A 27,613-nucleotide genomic window follows, 5' to 3' on the forward strand; every position below is an offset into this window, starting at 1 on the left:
ACTTTTTAAGAGCAGATTTCACATACCTAAAAAAATTATTAAATTCTCATTTTAAATTTTTAAGCCTGCTACAATTAAGTACAAATTGAATTTCCTAAATCAGTACTAAGTTTATTTGTAATTTTTTGCACAAATATTTATTATATTAATTTTGGGGTGTTTGTCAATCATTCTGGTTTTTTTAATATATCTTTTTTCTGTACCTAAAATTAGTTGGCTAAATTCAATATTTCTTGCATATGTAGTTACAGATGACAGAGTAAAGTTAGGTGTAATAACATTTTAGAAAGATTTCTTTTCCATTAAATTAAGCTAAATCTTCATACTATGATATGTACTGAAGCAATATGTGCTAGTAGCCTTACTTTACTAAAAGTAATCTCTTCAGTTTCTATATAGATTTTTATCTATGTATATATGTGTGTATATTATGTATGTGTATAAAAATATGTGTATGTGTGTGTGTGTGTATACACACAAACATTGTGCACCAAGCATTGACACATTTACTTTTCTGCTTTTGAGGTACTGAAGCAAACATTCTTACTTATATATGTTTCAGAAAATTTGTCAAAAAATGTCTTCAGTTGTTATCTCTGTGCAAATGACTTCTAGATCTATATATCAAGCCCTAATATTCTTGAACTCTTAATTATTCAATACCAACTGACATCTGGATTTATAATTAATCAAACACAACATGTCCCACCTTCATCTTTAAGAAAGCTTGATTGCTTTCTTTTGTCTCTAGGACTCCTCACCTTAGTGTATAAAGTTCTCTACAGTCTGGTTCCTGCCTATCTTTCCAGACTTATTTCATGTTTCAACTCTTTCCAGGATTCCATATACCACCTTCCCTCATTATGCTCATGAACACAAGCTATTCCACATGCCTGAAATGTCCTCTCTCCTTTTCTCAGCCTTTCTGAATCCTTGTCCTTTTTTAAGGTTCAGCTCAGGTGCTACCCCTTACAGGAAGCCTTTCAGGATCTTCCCATTGTTGGTGCTCCCCAAATTGTCTTTACTAATCAGTCAACAAGCACTGCTCTAGGCACTGGGGATACAAATATAAAAGAAAGCCAATGAAATCACAGATCCAGTCACTATCCCTACCCCCTTTAAACCTACTTTAATCAGTATTTCTTTCTTCCTGAGACGTTTTTCCCTTGTTTCTCATTGCTTATTACTTTTTTAAAAGAGGTCAGGATTGAGATACAGCAACTGTAGGTCTTATCTTTTTTCATTCTTCTTCTTCTTGCCTTTCTTTTTCCCTAATAGTCTGATTGTACATAGATGACTGAATCCAGGATGAGTATTACATCAATAACAAGTCCTTTTTGATCTGTTAAAATTTAATCTGTTTCATTATTATTATAAAGATTTGGTACTTGCCATGACCAGTGCTTATCAATTCTTTTTTCAAAGAGAGTGTTCATGATAGAAAGGCATAAGACCTCTTTGTAATCTACCAGTCTTTGTCTTTCTCAGTACTTTTTTCTGAACTATGTTTTTTCCATATTTTTCTTTCCAGTCTCTCCTATTCCCACATTTGTGTTGAAGTCATTGAATTTCAGAGTATACATTAATTTAATTTGAAGAGCCTTACTGAGTTCTTCATAAAATTTCTCTACATTTCCATCCTTAAGAACCAATGTTGGTACATAAGCTGCAATTATTTTCATGGTGGGCTCAGTGCAAATACTTTTCAGTACTGCAATGCAAGATTACTAGATACCTTATGAATTAATGTTTATTTTAAATTTTTTTATGTTTTTACATTTTCAGGGTTTTTATGTGTTTCATTATTATATTATAAACAAAATATAAAATATTTATGCATAACTATATTTGTGAACATATTTATAAGTACCTATAAATATATAAAATGTAAATTTTATAGAATACTCTCATTTTGTTAAAGGTCTCTTTTAACAAAGTAAAACAATAGATATTATAATAATGATATAGGAAATATAATAATAATAATAGTGACCCCATCTGAAAGTTCATGCAGCATTTCACATCTGTAGCACTCCCACCTCTCTTTTTAAAAAATTCATATTAATATATTTTTCTCTCCCATTCCATTGGGGGGAAAGAGCTTGTAGCAATTATACATAGTCAAGCAAAATAAATTCCTTCAGTGGCCATACACAAAAAAATATATCTCATTTTTGTATCCTGATCCATCACCTCTCTGTTTTTCACAGTGTTGTGGAATTGTTCTTCCAGTTCTATTCATTTAATTTTTTTTTCGGTTTATAAAAGTCCTCATGTAAGTTTTTCCATGTCTTTTTTGAAGTTATCTATTTCTTCATTTCTTTATAGCACAATAGTATTATGTGACACCCAATTGTTGGACATCCTCTTAGTTTCCAGTTTTTTCCACCACAAAAGGAGCTATTATAAATAGTTTTGTATGTAACTTTTTTACATTTTTGTACAGAGGGTCTTTTCCTCTTTCTTTGATTTATTTTGGGGATAGGCCTAGCAGTGGTGAAATAATATTTAGATGTATGATAGAATCAACCCTGCCCACTCCTTTCTTTGCTCCAAAGAGCCATCTGTCGATAAGCTACAACTTCCTCTTTTCTTCTGCTTTCATTTATAGTAAGCATAGCAAGACTGAAAGGATTCAGCTCTTCTACTAGTATGTCAGTTGGGCAAGGATCTCTGGAATACTAGCAGTCAAGTAAAAGCTTATAAGGGATCTAAAAACTGTTTGACCTTATACCTCATGGCCTCTTTTCTTTCATTGTGCAGCTGTCACTACAGAAATGAAAAGAAGTTAAACAGAATGAGAGTCATTTTGTGTTTTAATTTGTTTCACGGAGTGCCCTGGTCAAAAAATTCACATCCCCAAGTAGCCAGTCTCCTAGCAATGGACTGGGCTGGAAAACAGACTCGGGCTGTTGCCAGAGCCATAGTCAAAGTGGCAGAACCTGGCAGACCCCTGGAATGTGGGAGCATCCCCATGACATGATGAAGAATTGAAGCAAGTCTTTATGGAGGTAACAGGTAAAAAGGGAATAATAATACCTATGCCACCATCTTCACAGGATTGATGTAAAGTTCAAGTGAGATATTCATAGTGTTTTACAAACTTTAATGTACTATATACATTTTAGTCGTTATTATTACAATACACATGCACTACTTTGATGCTTAGCCCTTTGCTTTATGCAATATATAACTACTTAATAAATGAGGATAAGAGGAACAAAGGAAGGCAAGCAAGCAAACCAGGCATCCTGGGATATGTTATTTATTCTCAAGAAGTAGTTTGTGCATTAAGCTTAAATTTGGTCAACACAAATCAGATTAGCAGCTTTTGCAGCTAAAAAGATAAGCTTTTTTTAAACATTTTCTTTATTAGTTTATAATGCCAAGAATACCATTAACTTTTATTAGCTTTGTTGTCAAGCTGTTATTTTTCCTTTTTGCATGTGCCCATCATGTCAGGGCATATATGACAGATCTATCTAAAACAAACTAACCTTTCCTTGGGTTCTACATTTTCATTCTGATGCAAGAGCAACGATTTTCAATGAATGTCTTTACATCAGAAAGAATTTCAAACTAAATTATAAAGAAATTTCTATATGAACTTCATTTCAACTGTGGAAATGGAAAATTAGCAGTTATCCTGTAATTGATTCATTTTAAAAATAAACTTTATTGATATCTTTTTTGTTGTTGCTTAATTTTATTCCTTTATCCCTGTTTTTCCTTCTTCCCAGAGAGCCATTCCATATAACAAAGAATTTTTTAAAAGAGAGGAAGAAGAAAAAAACCAGCAAACCCAGATTTCTTTTTATCTTTCTCTTAAACATATTTTCTCAGATTTAATTCATATATTCATACATGTAATGTGGTTTTTAAATAAAACAAATTGTTGTGCAATCTTCTTAAATCTAGAATTTCCTAGTCAAGTTGTACCTATATATTGATACTGTAATTATTTACTACCTAGCATTGACCAATCACATAGACCAATGAGTGTACACAACACTTTTGGAATCATCCCTATGAAGATGGCCTCTGAACCCTGTATTTATTATATATATGACTCCTGTTCATGCATTTTATACACCAAACTTGTCTTCTAACTGACCTCCATACATGGCACTCCATCTCTCATGAGTCAGCCTTTTCACTAGCTTGTTCTCTGTGCCTGGAGTCAACTCGGTCTTTGTCTCAGCCTCTTGGAATTCCAAGCTTCTTCATAGCTCTGCTCATCTACCTTCCTGAAAGAATGTGAGCCCCTTGAAGGAACTGGGCAGGAATGTGGTGCCATGAACACCAGAATGTGTAAAGAGGATGAGATTAGAAGGATTTTCTAACCCAAAGATCAGTGATTCCAGAATCAGAAAGGTACAGCTTGTGGAGGTACAGAGTTGGGAGTGAGGGAGATGGAACAGAAGGAAAGGATTCTCACCTCAGTAGACAGTAACTGAATCAGAGGGATTGTGGAACAGCAGAGTAGTATGAGTCTTCCCCTTCTCTCCTTCTTCTCCTCCTTCCCCCCTCCCTTCTCCTTCCTTCCCCACACTCCTCTACCAAATCTTTATCTGACTTGCAAAATGACTGCTCTGAGCTTCACTATTTTTTCATTTCATTTTTCTCGTGTTAGAGAATATCCAAGATAACCCATTAGCTAAATTATGTTGAAAAAGGTTCGGTGGCTCCCATATTGCCTCAAAGATAAAATACAAACTCCTTTGTTTAACACTTTAGGCCGTCTAGTTTGTTTCAAACTTATCTTTCCACACTGATCATATGTTACTCTCCTAGTGCATTCTTCAGTCCAGCCAAACTAGCCTTCTTGCTCTTCACTGTACACCTTTCATCTTCCGCCTTCATGCCTTTGTGCCAGCTGTCACTCATGTGTGGAACACTTTCTCCTTTAGACTCGGCCTCCTATCAATTCTTAGTTAAAATAGCACCTCCTACAAGAGGTCTCTCCTCCCTCTCCCTTGCCTCTTCTTTTAGTGTTCCTCCATCCTGAAAATTCATTGTATTTTTCAAGGCTTTAGAGTCATGCAATCTTGACTTCAGGCCTCACCTCTGATAAATGACGTGCAACCCTGGGCAAGTTATTTTACCTTTCAGTGTCTCGGCCAATTCTCTAACTCTCTAAGTTGCCAAATAGTTGCTGAGAAACCTTAATGTAATGCTGTGTGTATGTGTTTTACCAGGTAGTCAGATTTAAGCTATAGCAAAATGGTATAGAGAACCTAGCACTGAAGCCAGGAACCCAGAGATCTAGTCCTATGTCTAACACATACTAGCAAGTCACTGAACCTCACAGTATGCTAGTCTGATCTCTCTGTAAATTGAAGAGAAGTTATCGACCTACATTGATAGAGGGGATTTCCTTACCTGGGACTTCCCTATACCAGTGAAATCACAGGTCTAGTCCTTATCCTTATCCCATTTTACTTTGTTAGATAAATTCAGTTTCCAGTCAGTGTGGTATGTCTTTTCATTACCCGAACATTGAGACAAAGAGCAAACCCTGTATAGGGGATATGAAAGTCCGTGGCATCAACCTTGTTGGAAGATAAGGCAATCTGTCCAGTGTCACCCTTTTTTAAGCAGGATGCTTCTTGAGATCCAGGAACATATACAGTTCCTAATTTAGTATACGTTTACTTTGAAATGAAGTGATCGGCATCAAGAAGAATTGTTTATGTTTAGTTGCAATACCTCTACTAGCACAGGACAGATGGCACCCTTTTTTCTCTTAGATAATTTTAGGTCTTTACACTTTAGATAATTTTAAGAGTTCAATGCAAGAACTTAACTGGTAATAGGATCCAGTGTTCTACTAACTGTGGAATCTTCCTAGTTTTTAAGGGATAGGAAGTAGACAGAATTCACAGCCCCTTCTAAATCATTAGCCACAACTTCCAGGTGTGTCCAAATAAAACCTGCCCCACCTATTGAGGAAGTCCATTTTGACCAAGTACTTTGTCTCTGAATTGACAGCTTTCACATTTCCCTTTAGGCATGCAGAGAGAACAAAATCAGGGAGATAGTTATTTAATGAAGAAATTGTACCAGAAAGGAACAGAACAGCCCACAAAAAGTTTGCAACCATAAGGAAGAGAATGTAAATGAGGACCCTTTTTCTCATTTTCTGGTCATGTTTTAGATTTTTTTTTTAAAGTCACTTGCCATTTTGTTCATGAATAACTTCACAAAGGAAATTTGCTTTAGGGAAGATAGAGTAGGCTGAAAGTCTGTTCATTCTAATGATGCTTTTCCGTATGCTCCTCCCCATCTAAGTCCTGTTTGGCCGCATGGCCCATTTTCAACAAAGAGGTACTTCTCCCACCTGGCATACTTTTGACTGACCAGACTGTCAATTTATGTGTTATTATCACCTACAACATTAGGAGCATTAGGTTTGCTACAAAAATAACATCTTGCTGCACTGCCCATCTGGACACTGAGGATTTTTTTGCCCTTGCCATTTGAAATCTCTTAAAATCGTTAATTGTTTTCATTGGTGTACACCAAGTTCATTATGGAAAGGTAGAAAATGGAGATATGGAGATAAACACATAACTGTATTTTGCCACATCTATAAACCAAAATAAATAAACCATAGTCATACTCAATCTATAGAATTCGCTGTTCAAGAAGTGATGAAATCTACTATAATGACAGGATGATAAAAAAGAGTGTATAATTCTATGATAAATAATATATGTATTTATGCAGGCCAGAAGAGAAAAAAAATCATTGAATTAGGTTCTTTAGACTGTCAGCTGATGGTAAAGAATTCTTTTTGTTTACTGAATTGTAAATTTTAATAAGGAGAATTGTCAAGGGATCTTAACATTCTGTTAAAGGTATTGGTTACTACTTAAAAACAGCACTAGCAAAAAAGCAGGAGTTATGGATTTGATTCATTTTGAATTTAAGTTAATTCTGTCTAAATATTTCTAAGAGTTAATTACACATTTGAAATTAGTGTTTTAAGGAATTTCTACACAGCGAGTGTTGTGTATCACCCCTTGTATTTTTTTTAAGAAAGTAAAAATATTCACCATTGATTCTGAATTCACTAAAAGGTTTATGAAATTCTTCTTATGAACTCCTATTTTTCTACCTGCTTGTTTGTCTCATTGGAGGGAAAGCATGTGCAACATATAAATAATGCTTACATTTCAGTTTAAAAATGTATAGAGCAGAAAAGCCTTTGCCAAGAAAGGTCAAATACCAGAGTAAGCTGACTCCGTTTGTGAGTTAGACAGTGCTTAGTTGTTGCAGTTCTGAACTTGGTAAGCAGATATATTTAATATTAATGCCCTCTACACAATGAGCACCTAGAAATGTTACCAGCCTTATGCTTTCACTAACACATCTTAACCACCACTAGAGATGCAGTTTCTTTTTTATTTGATCTTCAGAAATGCAAAGGAAGCTGTCACCCCAAAACAACCCCACAATCTGAACATTTCAAAAACAAGTATCATTTGAAAAATTTTACTTAATCTTACTTGTTTTTCCAGATTTATCTTTCAAATCATAGTTTTGTGTTCTTGAGGATACACCAAGGAGTTTCTTTTCCACTGCTACCTTTCTTAAGAATATTGTTACACAGAAAATATTCATTGGCTATGAAGTCAAATGATAGCAAAAGTTTATTAGAACTACTCTTACTTAACTCTGAGATACCACATCACACCTATCAGATTGGCTAACATGAAAAAACGGGAAAATAATAAATATTGGAGAAGATGTGGGAAAGTTAGAACATCAGTTCATTGTTGGTGGAGCTGTGAGCTGATCTAATCATTCTGGAGAGCAATTTGGAACTATGCCCAAAGGGCTATAAAAATGTGCATACCCTTTGACCCAGCAATACCACTTCTAGGGCTGTATCCCAAAGAGATCGTGAAAATGGGAAAAGGACCCCCATGTACAAACATATTTATAGCAGCTCTGTTTGTGGTGGCCAAGAACTAGAAATCAAGGGGCTTCCCATCAATTGGGGAATGGCTGAACAGGTTGTGGTATGTGAATGTAATGGAATACTATTGTGCTATAAGAAATGATGACCAGGTGGACTTCAGGAAAACCTGGAAAGACTTATATGAACTGATGCTGAGTGAAGTGAGCAGAACCAGGAGAACATTGTACACAGTAACAGCCACAGTGGGCAAGGACTGATTTTGATAGACTTAGCCCTTCTTAGCAATGCAAGAACCTAAAACTTTTCCAAAGGACTCATGATGGAAAATGCCATCCACATCCAGAGAAAGAACTGTGGAGTCAGAATGCAGATTAAAACAGTCTTTTCTCTTTTGTTTTGTTTTGTTTTCTTTGTCATGATTTCTCCCATTCATTACAATTCTTCTATGCAACATGAGTAATGTGAAAATGTGTTTAATAGAAATATATGTGTAGAGCCCATATAGGATTGCATGCCATCTTGGGGAAGGAGGGGGAGAAAATTTAAAACTTATGGAAGTAAATGTTGAAAACTGAAAATAAGGAAATTAAACGTTAAAAAAGAACTACTCATATCCCATAGAACATACAGAAATATTCATATTTTTAAAAATAGAGTTAAACTGGTAACTGGTTTGGCTAACTAAATAATATAAGTTATATTGCTAAAGTAATAATCACAGCTAGCATTTATGTAGCATTTTAAGGTTTGCAAAGTACTTTACATGTTAGCTCATTGGATCCTCACAGCGACCTTATGAAGTCAGTGCTATCATTATGTACTCCATTTTACAGGTGAAGAAGCTGAGACACAGTAAAGGAAAGTACAGTATAGGAAAAAGTAGGAATTTCTTTAAGATTCTGGTGTTCTTAGGAGGAAAGCAGTGTAGTACATGTACTATGTTGGAAAGAACACTGGATTTAGAGTCAGAAAGCGAGGTTTCAGTCTCAGTGTTGTCTTTCATTTCACTTCAGTGGACCTTAGTTTCCCCATCTGTAAAGTAAAATAAACTATTTCTAAGATTTCTTCCAGATCTAATTTCTCTGTGTTGATCCCACTGTAACAAATATATGTACAATTGTTTAAGTTACAGAACTTGTAAATATATGTAGATAATATACATATGAGGTATTAAATTAGATCATTTTTTTTCTTCAGTGTTCAGATTCCTCTAAAGTTCTGTACTATGGAGGCTTAGGAAATTGTTGTTTAAATAAAATAATCACAGCGAATGATTAACTCCTTCTCTCCATCATTGCTTTGCCTTTTAGACTATTTGGTTTACACATACACACAATGAGAATGCACATTTGACATAGTTATTTATAATTGTGCCAAGAAATTTCTTAACTAAAGGTTAACGTGAACATCATATGAAAGATAGTAATCCTTTTGTTAAGTTTCTTTTGATTTCACTAAAGTATAAAATAGGTGACAGATGATATGACTAGAGAAAAGAAAAAGAAATCCACTGATACATAGTTTGCTTGTTAAAATGCTTGTATGACTAGAAAAGAACACTGCTTCTATAAGGAAGAAAAATATTTTTAGTCTTAGCATTTATATGTAAAGTTCTTTCAGTTTAAACTTGACAATAATACTAGTTTTCAGATGGTAAATCTAATCTGCTACTTTAAAATTTTCTTTTAGTGATTTTATAATTTAAATAGGTCTCAGAATCTAAGAAATAATCTGTTCTTTCAACAAAAATCATGATGAATTTTATCTTTATAAATTATATAATTTTATCTTACCCAGGGAATATATAAAAATATAGTAGTTATCTGACAATGTGTGTGTATGTGTGTGTGTATCGTTAATGTCCATCAATTGGACATCAATAATATGCATCACTGACCAATAAATTAATAGATTCTGAGTATGTTCAACCAATCAAGCCCATTCAATACTTTACTTATTTGGCAACTTTTTTATTTTTTATTTTCTCAAAATAGTATTTTAATTTTTTCCCAATTATATGTCAAGACAATTTTTAGCATTCATTTTTACAAGATTTTGAGTTCCAAATTTTTCTCCCTCCCTCCCATCCCTTTGTCCAAAAATGGTAGGCAATTTGATATAGTCTATACATGTGCTGTCATGCAAAACATTTCCATATTAGTCACAGTTGTGAAAGAAATCAAAAGAAAAAAACATGAAAAAGAGTAAAGTAAGGGAAAAATTATGCTTCGATCTGCATTCAGAGTCCATCAGTTCTTTATCTGGATGTGGATAGCATTTTCCTTCGTGAGTCCTTTGTACTTGGTCTTGGATCATTGTGTGGCTGAGAAGAGCTGAGTCATTCATAGTTGATCATCACTGTGTACAGTGTTTTTCTGGTTCTGCTTATTTCACTTTGCATCAGTTTGTACAAGTCTTCGTAAGTTTTTTCTGGAGTATGCCTGTTCATCATTTCTTATTGCACGATAGTATTCTGTTACTTCATATTCCACAGCTTGTTCAGCCATTCCCCAATTGATCAGTATCCCATCAATTTCCAATATTTTGCCGCCATTAAAAGGGCTGCTATAAATATTTTTGCTCATATAGGTCCTTTTCCTTTCTTGTGATATCTTTGGGATACACACCTACTAGTGGTATTGCTGGTTCAAAGGTTATGCAGAGTTTGGTTGCCCTTTTGGCATAGTTCCAACTTGCTCTCCGGAATGGTTGGATCAGTTCACAACTCCACCAACAGAGCGTTAGTGTCCTAATTTTCTCACAAATCTTCTCCAAGATTTATCATTTTTCTTTTCTGTCATATTAGCCAATCTGATAGGTGTGAGATGGTACCTCAGAGTTGTTTTAATTTGCATTTCTCTAATCAGAATTGATTTAGAGCACTTTTTCATATGCCTATAGATAGTTTTGATTTCTTCATCAGAAAACTGCCTGTTCGTATCCTTTGACCATTTATCAATTGGGGAATGGCTTATATTATTATAAATTTGACACAGTGCTCTATGTATTTAAGAAATGAGACTTTTATCAGAGACACTTGCTGTAAAGATTGTTTTCCAGCTTTCTGTTTTCCCTCTAATCCTGGTTACATTGGGGTTTTTTATGTGCAAAAGCTTTTTGATTTATTATAATCAAAATTATCTATTTTACATTTTGTAATGCTACTTTTGTTTGGTCATGAACCTGTAACTCACTTAACTTCCCCTTTAAGAATTTGGATGCTATTTGGTGCATTTATGCTTAGTATTGATATTGCTTCCTTGTCTGTGGTACCTTTTAGCAAGATGTAGTTTCTTCCTTAGCTCTTTTAATTAGGTCTGTTTTTGCTTTTGTTTTGTCTGAGATCAGGATTGCTACCCCAGCTTTGTTTTCCTTCAGATGAAGCATGATGGATTCTGCTTCAGCCCCTTACCTTTAATCTGTGTGTGTCTCTCTGCTTCAAGTCTGTTTCTTGTAAACAACATACTGTAGGATTCTGGTTTTTGATCCACTCTACTATCTGCTTCCCTTTTATGGGAGAATTCATCTCATTCACATTCACACTTATGATTACTGTGTATTGCCCTCCTCCTATTTCTCCTCCTCTTTGCCCTCTCTCTCCTTTCACTCCTTCCCTCCTCAATGGTGTTTTGCTTCTATCTTCTGCCTCCCTCGGTTTACCCTGTCTTCTGTCAGCTGACCTCCCCCCACTCTTCACCTTTACTTAATCTCCTTCCCTACTTTCATGTTGGATAAGATAGATTTCTATATTCAATTGATTGTATGTATCATTCCTTCTTTGTGCCAATACTGATGAGAGTAAGGTTCAAGTGATGCCCATCAACCACCCTCCTATCTTTCCCTCCACTGTAATAGGTTTATCATGTCTCTTCATGGGAAATAATTCACCCTATTCTACTTCTCCCTTCCTTCAGCACCCAGTGTACTCCTCTTTCTCATCCCTTAATTATTTTTATGTCATTCCCTCAGATTCACCTTACACCAGTCCCCTCTGTCTACATGTATTCCTTCTAGCTATACTATTCGTGGTACAATTTTTAAAAATTATGAATATCACCTGCCTATGTAGGGATGTAAACAATTCAACTCCATTGATTCCCTTATGTTTTCTTTTCCCTTTTTAAAGGCTTCTCTTGGGCCTTGATACTGGGGATCAAATTTTTTGTTCTGTTCTGATCTCCTTATGAAAGCATGAAATCCTTCTATTTCCCTGACTGAATGCTTTTTTGTTTTGAAGTATTATGCTTAATTTCACTGGGTAGGTGATTCTTGGTTGTGGTCCTGCCTCCTTTGCCTTCCAGAATATTATGTTCACTAACCTCAGATCCTTTAATGTTGCTGCTGCTAATTCCTGTGAAATCCTGACTGCTCTCCAATACCTGAACTGTTTCTTTCTGGCCACTTGCAGTATTTTTTTCCTTGACCTGATAGTTCTATAATTTGGCTATAATGTTGCTTGTAGTTATTTGGGGATCTCTTTCCTGAGGTATTGGGGGATTATTTCAATGCCTTTTTTGCCCTCTGATTTCAGGATATCAGGGCAATTTTCCTTGATAATTTCTTGAAAGATGCTGTTGAGGTTCTCCTTTTGTTTATGGCTTTCAGGTAGTCCAGTGATTCTGACATTGTCCCTCCTAGATCTGTTTTCCAGATCAGTTTTTCCAGTGAGGTATTTTACATTTTCTTCTATTTTTTCATTCTTTTGAATTTGATTGATTGATTCTTGATGTCTCATAGAGTTATTAGCTTCCACTTACTTGGTTCTAACTTTTAAGGAGTTCCTCAGTTAGCTTTTGCACTTCCTTTTTCATTTGGCCATTTGTACTTTTTAAGCAGTTGTTTTCTTCAGTGCATTTTTGCATCTCCTTTTACATTTGGCCAATTCTAATTTTTAAGCAGTTATTTTCTTTTTTCCAAGCTGTTGATTCTTTTTTTTCATAATTATCTTGCATCACTCACATTTCTTTTCCAAGTTTTTCTTTTCCCAGTTTTTCTTCTACCTCTTATATGATTTTTAATCTACTTTTTGAGCTCTTCCATGACTTCTTTTGGGCTTAGGACCACTTCCCATTTTTCTTTGGGGTTGTGCCCAAAAGTGTTTTGACACTGTTGTCTTCTTCTGAGTTTGTGTCTTGATCTTCCCTGTTCCCATAATAACTTTCTGTGGTCAGATTATTTTTCTTTGTTGGTTTTTGTTCATTATTTTTGGCCTTTTCCCTTTTTTTAAAAATTTGAGCTCTGCTTCTGGGGTGGAAGGGGCACTGTCTCAAGCTTCTTGTTCCTGGTGCTGCATTGATGTTGCCCTGAGGCCCACAGGGAAACCTCCTGTCTATTGCTATGATAAGGGGGTGCGGTGGGAGGTGGCTGGTGTTGCTGAAGGCCGTAAGGGTTGAACAGCTTACCTGTTGCTGATCCAGGGTCCTAGTAGTGGTATCTAGCATGTGCTGAGGTGGGGTGTTTCTACATTTCCTCAGGGCTATGCTAAAACACACAGAGGTCTGGCTGCTGACAGCTATCTGTTTGCCCACGCTTATGCTGAAGCATGTGGAGGTTCTTGGATCTGGAATCTGCCTCTTTCTGGTTATGCTAAGGCTTGGGAAGTGAGAGGGGTGCTGGTGTTGGCATTTGCCTGCTCCACTATACTGGTGCTCAGGATCTCTCACTGGTTTGCTGTGGTGGGGTTTGCTGCTAGCTTGCCGGGATGCTTCCTGTCCTGGACTGCATTCCCCTTTTACTTGAGGGAGACAGACCTTTCTTGATGATCTTCCAAGTTTCTTGGGCTAAAAGATTGTTTCATCCCATCTTTTTGCTGGTTTTGCTGTTCCAGGCTTTGTTTTGGGGTGCTATTTTACAGTCGTTTGGAGGTGATTATGGGAGAGTTACTGCCATTTACTGGTTACTCCATCATCTTGGCTCCTGGAACTTTAGGATCCTTTTTAAAGGCTCTTTACCACATCAAAAGGGTGTTAAAGATGTTATTGGAAACAAAAGCCTTTAAAAACATGTTATTATATGCCCAGATTTCCCAGTGAAGATAGCAGCTGTTGAATACATTAAAAAAATGGCTAGAAAGCAGAAATATCAACACAAGTTCAGCCTGCAAATTTACTTAAAATCTTTGGACCCTGGTGAACTTTCCTATTAACATGTCTATATACTTATAAAATTGGTTTCAGTCCCACACACTTTTTGCTTTTCAAAGTGCTTTTATGTTGGTTCCATTTTATACTCACAACCCCCTGAGATTATTTTAGGAGAGAGTATTATCTCCATTCTACAGATGAGTAAACTGAGTTACAGAGAGGTTACCACTCGCCTAAGATCCCAAGAGCAAGATGCACAGATAAAGGAGTGGATATTCTTCCAGAATCAAGAAGGAAAACTATGTCATTTCTGAGGAAGCTAATTTCTACCAGGCCATTGACCCTAAAGTCACAAAGTGTATTTTAGTCTTAAATAGCTCTCTGTTTTGTAATGTTAACATCTAAAATGATGGGGAAGCAAAAGTTTTTCTAGTATGTTTAAATCCTCAGCCCCATTCTGGGTATGTACATATACATTTTCATATATACATATATATATATATATATGTATATATATATGTATGTGTGTGTGTGTATATATATATATATATATACACACACACACATATATCAACTGGGAATCATCTGCATTAAGATTATAAATGAACCTGTGGTGGTTTGATGAAATTACCAAGTGAGAATATACGGAGAGAAAAGGAGAGCCTTATGTTATACCAGTAGGACCAGTCAGGTCCTACATGGTAATTTAGCTTCATGGTCTGTCATCCTGCTGGAGACAGACGTCACACAGATAAAAGGAACAAGACAGAACACTATCACAAGAAAACAAAAAGAGTATCTAGGAAGCTATGACAATCAACAGTATCAAATGCTATAGAGTGGTCAAGAAGGATGATGGAAAAAAGGCTTTTGGATTTGTCAATTACAAAATCAGTAGTTTCTGAAGAGAGTGATGTGATCCCAACTCTCCATCAACATAAGGACTCAGGAACCTGCCCATAGTAGTCTGAGGTCAGCAATGACTCTTTGGGTATTTAAAGGACCGTCATGGAGAAGAAAGGTCAGATTTGTTCTTTTTGGCCCTAGAAGGCAGAACAAAGAACAACAGATTGAGATTGCATAGAGGCAAATTAAGGCTTGGTGTCAAGAAGAACTTCATGATGAGTAGAATTCCATCCACAAGTGGAATAAGCTGCCTTAGGAGTCAGGCTAGAAGATCACTTTTCAGGTATGTAGTAGAGGATATTCCTGTTCAGGATCAAGTTGTCTCTTCCCCTACTTCACAACATGTAGCTTCTGGGAGAGCTGTTTTATGTTCCTGAAAACAAAAGCTAAACTAGGGCTTATCTTGCTATTGGCTCATCTCCATTTGTTTTTTAAAACAGTTTCTGTAGACATTTTAGTCATTAAGATTGTACATTTGGAATACCAAAGGGATTTAACGTTTCAACATAATCCACTGATCTCCATTTGAATGAACAAAATTATATTTTGCACAATGGTGAGAGATTTTGACTTTGCCATTTTGGTCATAGTTTGGATATATGGTATTCAAATAATGTATTTCATGAATCCAGGGCTTAACACAGTGTATTAACAGGTGGTTAACATATTTGTGAATTAGATTGAATTGTACTTATAAAGATTACATCACTATGGTTGCACCAGAGAATGCATAGTTAGTGAAAAGTAAAATGCTGACCTCATATCTCATGAAGATGATAATAACTCCATCAAGACCAATAATTATCCTTTTTATGTGGGGAATACCTTGCAAAGGAATTAGGTTGTTATCCCGCAAAAAGAGTAATTCAATCCATTTCAGCAAACCTTAATTGTAAGGCATCCTGCCTTGAGTTTATTTTTCCCACTTGAATTTGCTTAATTTTGAATACAAAAAGTATATGATAGATTGAAAGCAATATCAAATCAGCAACACAAACAACTTAGTAAAATCTTTTCTGTTTAGTATTTTTATTAAGGAGAAACTATTCATGAGAATGTTATCATTATGAATAATAAAAAACATGCACGAATGAGTAACTGGGTAAGTTGTTATAAAAGAGGCATATGGATCTGATTCTGTGTGGGAAAAGAAAGTTATATTCACTGCTAATTCTTTAGGCCATTAAAGCCATGAGAAGAGAGATTTTACTAAATGGTACCTTTGTATTTTGAAAAAGTTACATGCCTCCAGTTGTGTGACTAGTTCATTCTTAATACCTGTGTGATCTTAGGCAGGTCACTTTACCACTCTAGGATACTATTGTCTTCTTTGTAAAATTTGGGGATTGGACTAGAAGGTCTCTAAGGTCCTTTCTAGCTCTAAATCTAAATGTCTGAATCTTAAAATTCTTTGTGTTTTTCTTTAGTGATGACTAGCAGCATTGCTGCAGGGGAAGGGTGTGGGGGGGGATGGTTATAGGGGGTCAGAAGATATTACTAACCACAGCTTAAATCCATGTGGGCCAGAGAATCTGATAAAATTTGTTTGTAATTCATAAATGAATATATATGATCATAAAAATGTGAAGAAATATATATGAACCAAATATCCCATACTTGGTGTTTTCAAAGATTCCTCCACTAGGATGTCATTTGACTGTAGGTTAATAAAGCACTTATCGTAATTTGATTATGAGATGAGGCCCCTATACTTTAATAATGGAAAAGTTCTGAAAATTCAAGTAGGCTAGAGATACTGTCATTGTTTTGAAACTATAATGTTTATTTTGTGTGTTAATATAGGAGAAAGCTTCTGATAAAGTGTAGGAAATTTACCATAACAAATGCATTTCCTTTCACTCAACTGTAGCATGGTACAGATTAAACTCAACAGTATATGTAATATATTCTTAATTCCTAAAGGGGAAATATAGGATTCACTAAGGAGGACTAATGTGGAAAATGTTATATTCTTTTACATTTTACAAGACGTGAACAGATGGAAAGAATTATGCCAATTGGTAGAAAAATTTGTATGCAGTATAGCACACCTCTAAAGAGTGTTTAAAGCTAGTTTTCCAAGAATACTTAACTTTTAGTTAATCAAGTAGTTTCTTAACCCCAAACAAAAAAAAATTTTGAAAATTCATTTTAGTTTATCTTTCTCCTAGATGAGTATCAAAAGTATTGTTTTTATTAAAAGTATTGATTTAAAACTAGAACAATCAATCAATAAGTATTTATTAAGCCTACTGTGTGCTAGGTATTATGTTAGTAAAGTGAGACTCAGAGAGGTGAAGTGATTTGCTCACAAACCCAGATTCCCTAATTCCATATACTATGATCTTACTATTCTACTTAGCTACTTCATGAAAATATATTCTTTTAAAAGAAAAAAAAAAGATAATCTGGGATTGTTGATTTACAAAAAGATAACCATGCCTGAGAGGACTTCACTCTCACCCTCGGTCCCCACTGTCTTGGTTGGCCTCAGGTGCTTACAACATAGGCCCAAGCCCAGCCATGTTTCATTTCCTTCCCCATGTACCACCGCCAGCTCCTTTAACCTCCAGTTCTGGAATTACAATCAAATAAACACTGTCATTGGTATTATAAACCATCCATGCAACTTGCAAAACCAAAATACCCTTTTTTGGTCACTACTTCCCTGTCTTCCCCTATTAAAATATAAGCTCTTCAAGGGCAGAGACTATCTTTGCTTTTGTGTTTGTCACAAATTTTTAGCACACAGTTAGCACTTGATAATTGCTTTTCCTTTCATTCATTCACTCATTCATTCATAGGAATCCTTTTAAAAATAAGCTCTTGTAACATATTCAAATATGATTCCATTTGGGGGAAAATGAATTTACATACAAAGTACACTGAAATCATTGAAAACAGAATCATTTTTAAATGATTAGTTTCCAGTATGGATTTTTATACTTTCCTCCTCTCTCCATTTTCATCTTTGCAGCACTGATAGCCATTGGACGATACAGCATGACAATAGAGACTGTAGATGTTGGATGGTGTAAAGAAATTACAGATCAGGGAGCCACCCTGATTGCACAAAGCAGCAAGTCTCTCAGATATTTAGGACTGATGAGATGTGATAAGGTAAGAAATTTGTATTTAAGTTGAATTAGCTGTTAGAACAAATATTCCTGAAAATGCCTGATAACTATTGATTAATTTTGCTTTTTTTTTTGTATTTAACAATTATAACCTCACATCCTTAAACTTCTAGATAGGATTAAATAGAAAATAAGGCTTTGATTTTAAGGTTTCTAATAATCAGACTTTCTCCAGAATGCCATATTTCTTGACTCAGAGTCATTCCAAATGTTTTTATGAATATTTAGCCTAGTTTACTGCCACTTTGGGTTTGGTTTTATTTAAATCATAGAGCAGCATGGACACCACACCCTTCAGTACATGTGATTCACCTATTTGTTCATTCTTTTATTTAATAAATATTTATCAAGTGAGCATAACAGCAGCTATTAAATGTGCATAGTACCAGGGGGCCAGATAAAAAATTTAGATAAGACTTAGCCCCTGCCCTCATGAACCCTACAATCTAATAGTGTGTTAAGATACAAACACATGTCACTACATTATATGGTGTTTTATTTAAATGACTTAGATAGTTACAAAACAAAGCACCAAGTGCGTTCCAAGAGGGGAGATATCATAAAGTAGTGTCAAAGACAGATGGGAGTAGCTGAAAGGATTTATAAAGAATTGAAAATACTAGATTAATACTTTAAATGAGTCCATGGTGACTAAGAAAGAGTTCAGCTTCTGCCTTTACCCAGAATATTTTGACCCTTGAAACTTTCTGAGAAAAGTTTTGTGATTGTGTATTATTTTTTACTTTAGAATGCTAGTTCCAAATGAATTTAGGAAAGATAGATGAAACTAAGTGTACAAATCACTATATAATGAGTTAAGTTTTCTAAATGTAGCACTGGGTGGTGGGGACCTGGAACAGGCCAGGTCTGAATGATTGTTGTCTCATTTTGTATTATGTCATTTTGTATATATCTTAACAAGGATACTTAAACAAAAAAAAAATACAAAACAGTGCTTGTCCTCCACAGTTTGATTATGTTATAAAATCCTTATTATAATCTCTCAGCGCCGACTAGAAAGCAGCCTGATTTAGTAGCTAAACAATAGCTGTGAAACACAGTCTCAGTTAAGTCCCTGTTACTAACTCATTTTAACCAAATTTGTGGCTCACCTAAAGAAACTCACTTTAACTTTATTTTTGTCACACACACAAAAAGACCTATTTAAAAGGGCTCCAGAAACAGTGACAACAAAGGAAGGCTCCCTGCCCCCATCTATCCAGAATGAGACTGCAAAAAATACCTTAGGATATCAAAATGTTTATATTTAAAAATAAATACATCTATTCTGTAAGGTCACATTTCTTTCTAGTCTATCCTTTTTTAGATTTCTTAAACAAGATCTGCTGCCTCAAAGTTTTAAGGACAGAAACTCATGTGTCCTACATGTTATAGAATAGTAGCATCTCAGCTGCTGCATGTGTTGGCCAACATGAAACTTACTATAATGGGTTGAAGAGTTCTTACATGTCTGTTTTAGCATAGCTGTCTGATTTGAGGCCCAGTGGAGAGAGGGAGGGTCAACCATACCCTCAAAGCATGGGGTATCTAATCCACTTTCATTTTCATGCAGTATATTGTAAAGGGCAAAATGTAAATGAATTTTGCACTTTCTTTTACACGTAACATACCTTCATTTACTTTTTTTTTAAGTTTTGTTAAGAGTCAGGTTAGAAAGTCTTTGTTTAAATAATACCTACAGTACTAAATAACTAATGCTCTGGTCCACTGATTCTTGCTATCATAGGTGAGGGAGAGGTTTCTAGGACAGGTATTTTGTCTCACAGTTCCTTTGGCTTCAGAAAACAAATTTTGAAATAATTGTGCTGGTAGTGAACTCTTCCAGTCTGTGCATATAGGATATTTTCTAAATGGACTCGTATGCTGATTATTTCAAATCAAAATAAATATGGCAGACTATTTAAACATGAAAAGATAATTTTACAAATATTTTCTATCATTGTATCATTCATAAAAAATAAATGTGGGTAGCTTACATTTGTTTAGGGGAAGGGTTGTATATTTTGATTAAAATAATCAGAATGTTTCACAGAATGATGTTTTTAAATGCATAAAATATGTAGGATCACAAGAAAACCAGTTATATTGGAATAGAGTTATAAAAATTGTTTTTAAGTTTATAAATCCCAAATTAAGAACCCCAGCCATACACTCTTCTGATCTGATTCAGGTCATCTTCCCTAATGAAATAATGTCACTTTTAAGCTCTGTCTCTGTGACTCAGGATTCCCATTTAGGTTTAACACCTCCAGGTTGGACCCTGGACTGAAAGAAAGCAAACCAGAATGAGGAGGTACACAGACTAGAACTGAAAGTGACTACCTACAGGGTCCTCAAGTCCAGAGGTGTCCTAGGTTTGGGAGGAATAGTCCCTAGACACTTCAGGTCCAGAGTAGTATGGAGGCAAATTCAAAAGTTTCAACAGGAAATGGAGATAGTGATCCACTTTCCTACAATCTCCTCTCTATTCTACTTCTGCCAGATCCTGATTAATAACAAGGTCTGGATGACATAGAATGGGAAAAGATCCAGACTTTCTCAAAATAATATTTGTGAATATTTATAAAAGAAAAATTATACTGGCCCATTCATCCATTTTCAAAGGAGAGAGAGAGAACTAGGAAAAAGCACAATTAAATGAGAGAATTATATCTATATATTTTTGTCCTCTTTAACATTAAAATTCATATTAAAAACATTATGATTTTTAGAGCCTTTCACATCATAGTCTCTACATATTTTACAAAGAAAATCATACCTACTTTATTACTTTGAACAGTCTGTAGGCCAGTGATACCTTTCAGGACACCAATGCTAGAACCTTCATTTGACTGTTTTCCAGCCACCTGGGCAATATAGGGCATTATAAAAGATAAACACAGGGGCAAGAAAGGGAACTATGGAAATAGAGTAGAAAGATGAAAGAAGAATAAGGAAAAGAAAGAGAAAACAAAACAGGGAAGTAGACTTGGAACCAGAATGTGTCAGGAGGATTAAAAGATTTATTTTCGAGTAATTCATGAGAGAAAGAATTAAAGAAAAGTAATGTTTTTATTTCTTACTCCGTCAACCAGAACTGCTAGCAAGTAAAAAAATAGACTGGTTTGGGCTTCTCCCCTATTCCTATCCATCCGAAGGAGGTGGCATTGCTGATCCTTAAATCCTGAATCTAGGGCTGAAAAAAAGATCAATGAGGTTACTTAGTCCATTCTTCTTTTAAAAATGAAGACCCTGAGTATATATCAGGTAAGTGTCCTGCCCACAGTCACATAGGTGGTAAGTATCAGTAAGGATTTGAAGTAAACCCTTGGGACTCTGAATTCAGCCTTCTTCACACCAGCTCCTAGCTGCCTAATTTAAGGTGGGCAAGAGGAAAGATATAGGAGAACCTGGTGACTGGGATAATCCACAAACACAACTGATTACAGAATTACTATGGATTATCGTCCCTTTCGTTTATATTCACTTTGCTTCAGATTCAAAATATAGTGTTTTAGCCAGGTTAATAATTTTTTTTTCCTCAGGATTTGTAAGAACAAAACAAAAGGTCTTAATTGTTTAAAAATATATATGTATTTCTCCCTTTTCTTTCACTCTTACTTGAGGTAAAAGAGAACAAGTGAGAAATACGTACTTGAAACCTCAGACAGTGAATTTGTTTGGCTAAAATATTTGGTGAAGAACATCAGTCCAGCCCCTCCCCCAACAAATGCAGCAATCCCAGGGCAATTGTAAAAGTAGCGATTCCATTAAGAAACCCATGTTAGTAGTTTTCCAGATTTCTGGAAAGATAAGCATGTTAGAGGCTTTTCTCTGGGTTTTGAAGCCGATGCCATTTAATCTTCTAAACTTTAGTGCATTGTAAGAATCAAGAGAAGAAAAGCTGTGTGAGACTTCTTTGATGAATTGGGCTGAGTTTATATACTTAGAGACTGTTCAAAGAGTTACTTGACCTTGGGAATTAGAGCTGACCTCCAAATCACCTATCAACTTAACATGCATTTATTGGGTAGATTTAGTTAAAACTACTTGTACAATCAACAGGGTTCTAACAAGAACAATATGTTTACTCTGGTTACTGCAGCTGTGGAGAGTCAATGGACTAGGTAATGGAAATCATTTTTACATCTTCAACAACAAAACTACAGTTGCTAGCTAGATCCTATTCTTCTCATCATGTGATCTATTCCTACTTAGCACAGACAGCTTGGGGAGACAAGCAGACTGGAGAGGATTAAAAAAAATCAGGGAGAAGGCTCTAGGGCAAATGGAAATGAAATTCTGAGGGGTTAATGAAAAATGTTTTGGGTAAAAAAAAACTCAGAGAAATGAATGAACATTGTGGCATGGCTGCAGTTGAGAAGCAAAAGCCTCACCAGAGGCAATTTGGCTCCTTTGGGAAACCTTGGTGATAAAACACTGTACTAGAAACCTCTGAAGTAGTGAGTTAATACAGAAATTTGGAGACGGAATGGCTGAATTATGAGCAGTGAATAACATCATAAATATAGCCGTCTTCAGATGCCAAACCCTTGTGAAAAGCAATTGGATAGAGAAAAGCTAGAGCTTTTAAAAGATCTCTTTCACTTCAGATTTTTTTTTAACTTCATGCAGAACTAATTTTATACACTGTTCATTTGATTTGAAAATGCCAACGTCTGGAGTACCATTAAAGAGAATGTTTGAGGGAGACAATCCTTGGCAAAGTATCTTATTTGAAATCCTTGGGGTTTATGTCCCTGCATATTTACAGATTGGAAGGAGTGAAATTTTACCGGTTTTTTCCACCCAGCTTTGTCTCACTAGCCTTTCTATTAGCAGGTACTCATCTATGATCTACTCTTAGAGATTTCCCCACACTCATTGCAAGGACTTCAGCTGCCACATTATATAAGATTTTTAAAGGTCCACCAAAATATTTTCTGACCAAAGCTGCTAGGAATCTCTTTGATATATAGTTGACACAAATTAGAGTTACACAGGCGTGAAGAGTCCTCCCAGAAAAGATCAGAGTCACTACTTAGGGAGGAAAGTACCTCTGTTTGATTCCATTGATTACCCAACTGCCTGCAGGCAGGCAGCCCCAGTGGAGGCTGAGTAGTATTGATCAGGACCTTGAAAATAATCAAATTAATTCATTTCTCATCAAACTGCCACTGCCATAACCTTTCCCCTCTTCCACCCTGATTTCTAAAGAACACAGTTTAGGAATTAAATGTTTGAGGCGTTTTAATAAACGCTATTATATTTACCTTCTGAAATGCCCGGCTTCTTCAAAATGGGTTCTCTTAACAAGGAAGGTTTAATAAGATGTATTGCTTTAAAGCCCATTTTATTTAAATAGCAGAGAAGTTTTATTTAACAACATCAGTGAAAGCCTTATAGAGAAAGCAAGTAATAGAAACCAGTTAGCTTTGTAAAACCTGGACTCTACATCTCTTAAATATCCAGGGCCAAGTTTTGTGTACTTAGTTCAATATAAAAATGTTCAGGAAAAACTGACCACTATTTTTTTTTTTTTTCAGAAAAAGCCTTGGCAGCTTTTTTTTTTTAAAAGCAAGTGTAGTTTTTATCATTCAAGATGTTAAGGAATTCTGTATAGGAAAGCTCAATAGGGAAAATAATATAGGATTTAATATCTAACATAAGAAACTAACTGGAAATAATCAGTTTAAAGGAAAAAGTATTTTGTGGAGAATCACATCTAAGATTGCCATGAAACCAAAGTGCCCATCTTTACCTTTCCCACCCTCCTGGATTCTACATGTACAAACAAGTATGCACAATTTATCCACAGCACAGAGAACTTTAAGTTAAGATATTATGAGGAGATATCACTTCATGATTTATGCCATATCAAAGAAAAATTGTTGTACATATTTTTACACACATGTGCATCATCCCAAGAAAGAACCTAAATAAAATATTACAGATTAAGAATGGTTAGGACATACAGGTTGTATATACTCTTCCTCTGGTAGGTCTGGAGCACATCAGGAATAGATGTAATTCTCATTCCAAACAGCCTTTTTGATTTCAGGCATGATTTCAGAGTACATGGCAAGAATATTCCTGGGGTAGGGGGAGGACATTGAAGGAGTCCTTTTCACCGTATTTTGTTTATCAAGTAGAATAAGCTAAACTACAGAGACAGAAATATTGCCATCTTATTCTTGTTCACACAAAAAGCAACTTCTGGTGAATACAGGTCAACCATTCACTGGGAATATAGTGAATCTAATTATAAGATGGTAATTGGGACAAGGATAGCAATGTTAATTCGCAGATAACCTCTAACCTCCTTTTAACCTCTTCCCTAGTCCTCTGTAGTAGAACTACTATCAAATAGTAAAAATCCCACCTGGATTTAAAAATTTAACTAAAAATATGAATGAGACTTTTATCTCCTGTTAATATATACCACTAGAATTCTGTGCTTGATTTACTAAATATCACTAAGAGGATATTGTAACACTAACAGCCATTAATACACTAGCCCAGTGTGGGAGGACTTAAAAAGAATTCAGTATGGCTTTCTGGGAATCAAGTAGCCATTGTGAGGAGAATGCAATCCACCATGCCATTACCTTCTGCTCACTTTGGTTTTAATGGAAATCTGTAACTTCCAGGCAAGGAATCAAGAAGGTGTAATTGCATTAAAAAAAAGAATTGATTTTACCTACTTTTCCCCACATCATAAGGAAAGTGGAATTTTGTGTTACTGTCCTTAAAGTTTGGCACAAGAAACCTTGTGGCAACTTTGCATGTGAGTGAACTGTTTAGAACTTTGAGTTGGTTTAATTATAATTAAAATAACTTGGTGGGTGGATCATATTTTCTATTTTAGAAATGAAAAGGGTAAGTCATTAATAGAGCTTAAATTATACTTCAGTTCTCATAACAGAGTAACATGGCTTCAAGTTTTGGGGTGTTTTATGTTGTGGTAGGTATAGAAAGTTAGTGGATACTTCTGAATTAAACTTTTAAACTAGAAAATATGGAGGCTTAACCATTCAACAGTAGGTTACCAGGCCCTGCCTCTCTATGTTGATAAAGAATCTTGTTCTCTATTGGTATTTATTTTCCAAATTCCATCAAAAGGTGGGCAAAAACACCCACCACAAAACCAATTCATTAAGTTGACTCAAAAATTAGATCGAAACAATCATCCCATGAAAGGATTTCTTAATTTAAAACATTTGACCCCATATGTTCTGTTATTTATAGTTTTGATACATAGGTAAGAAGAAAAAATGCCACCTTAACACTCAGATTTTTTCTGAATACCAAAACAATTATTTATATTCAGATTTCTAGATACAGAGATTAATAAATATATTACATGGAGAACAAATTTTAACTGATAGCTAAATCATTTTGGGGAAATAGTTAAAATGGATAATAAATTCAGTAATCTTAGGCAGATGAGTATAATTATCCAGTGCCCACTTAGTGTCTGATATAATCTTTGAAGCCTATTTGAAAAAATTAATGCAAAAAATAGTTACCAAATATAAAACACATTTTTCAGTTCAGAGTTTTTTGCCTTGATCATGTCTTTTAGCTTAACTTTGAGAGTCTAATTTAGAAGCACACAGATGTGTTCCATAAATATACCACACTTAGTGACTATATTAATTATCTTATTTTATTAGGGACCAGGTTTTTCTAATAGCAGATCTTTGGCTGAACGTTTTTTTTAACACTTCAGATGACTTAAAAAATAGATAACTTCCTCCTGATAGCCCAGATTAGTCTGCACTCTTCACATATGTCATATGAACAGATAAAAAAATTACAGTTTTAGAGTGACTTAAATATGGTTTGTTCCTGAGAACCATCACTTGGCTTCCTTTTTGTTCTTTTGTTTTGCTTTTTAACCAGACCTTTGATTTTGTGGGTTGATGGAGTTTCTAGTGAGGAACATCCCTAACCAATGTAGATCTATACTTTCTCTGTAACTTCCTGACTCTGAGGTCAATTCTGTATTCATTACTCCACACTGCTTTTCCTGTCACTTGGTTTTACATGAAAAGCCTTACCAGTAGATTATTGTTCAATGAAACACCAAATGCACACATCACTTGACATTTCTATCTTATAGTTTATGTTTTGTATTCATTGTCACAAAAATGTCTAATAAAAATAAATGTTTTTGTGGTATATGGGACCCTCCTTTTGGTAGTCCAGTGAAGCCCTATAGACCCCATCAAAGAATATTTTTAAGTACTTGAAATGCATTTGATTACAAAGGAAACCAATTACATTTAAATAGTTTTAAAGATACTTTTTTTTTAAAAGCAATCAAAGTTGAGTGACTTGTCCAGGGTCACACAGCTATTAAGCCTCTGGGGTAGGATTTTAACTCAGAGCCTCCTGACTCCAGGGCTTGTGCTCTATCTACTGTACCACCTAGCTGCCCCTCACAATATGTTTTAAAAAAAAAACAGTTCATGGACTCTAGGTTAAGGATGCCTGAATTAAAATTTTAAGATTGTCTTTCCTAGGTTATCACTTAACATTACAGGCATTTTTGAGGTGGTGCTCATGTTCCTGGTCCTTTGCTGCCATTGCACTGTAATTCAAAGGAAAGAATCAATGTTTGAGCTAACAAATAACCTTTATTTATTGGGTTAAAGATAGCATGAGGCAAGGACTATTACAATATTGAAAAAGCATAGCACTTCCAATTGAGGCAGATTCAAAGTGGAATGACTGAATTTGACAAAGTTGACCCAATTTATGAGTCTGCATCTGACAGATTCGTTGCAATCTCAGGGTTTTTTCCTCCTCTGCTTTTAGACTTTTAGATTTTTACAACTAAAGAGTAATATTTTAACCTCTATTTTGAAAAGCACATTCTTAAATATTTGAGGCTGCCTATAAGTGGTACAAAGTTCCCTTTCTCAGAGGTTAATTCATTGTGACTATTGGTAATCAATCTAGTTTGGGTTTTTTTTTGTTTTGTTAAGGGGTGTGTGTGTGTGTGTGTGTGTCTGTGTGTCTGTGTGTGTGTGGTGTTTGTTTTTAAGATAATAGCTCTCAAGGTACAATGGATTTTTTCTTTTTTTTTTTAAAGTTATTGAAGAAAGCTTCAATATGAAAGGCAGAGAACCATGGTATAGTATTGTATAAATTAGTATTTGGAGTCAGAAAGATCTGAATTCAGATCAGACAGCTAGTGGTTTTGTGACACTAGAAGTCATTAAACCTTTCTGTGCCACAATTTCCCTTCTTTGAAATGAGAGGGTTGGACTCATTGCCCTCTAAGGTGCCTTCTAGCTCTAAATCTATCATTTTTAGTCCTCTCACTCCTTTTTTCATTAGATGAATTCTGGTGGAGAGAGCCAGGTATATACTCCATTCTGTGGTAGATACAAAACAGGGCATACCTGTCCTAGATCCTAGAATTAGTCTGTAGGAGGATCAGGCCTAAGTTAATTTTTTTCCTTTCCAATGGAATTGTGAAGTAGAAGCCTTTCAGACATGCCATCCTGCACATATCAGGTAGAATGCAGAAATGCAGGAAACCAATTAAT

At 35.2% G+C, this 27,613-nt stretch overlaps 1 protein-coding gene across 1 annotated transcript in view; it reads left to right on the top strand.

Annotated features, from left to right (window-relative positions):
* FBXL17 (F-box and leucine rich repeat protein 17) overlaps window positions 1-27,613 on the top strand; it is a 557,672-nt gene that overhangs the window by 500,906 nt on the left and 29,153 nt on the right. The window contains exon 8 of the mRNA XM_036736154.1: window positions 17,894-18,036. Coding sequence (XP_036592049.1) covers window positions 17,894-18,036 — 143 coding nt within the window. The remainder of the gene's footprint in view (window positions 1-17,893; window positions 18,037-27,613) is intronic.

Source organism: Trichosurus vulpecula, chromosome 1, assembly GCF_011100635.1.
Source record: "Trichosurus vulpecula isolate mTriVul1 chromosome 1, mTriVul1.pri, whole genome shotgun sequence".
In the NCBI taxonomy this organism is placed as follows: Eukaryota; Metazoa; Chordata; class Mammalia; order Diprotodontia; family Phalangeridae; genus Trichosurus; species Trichosurus vulpecula.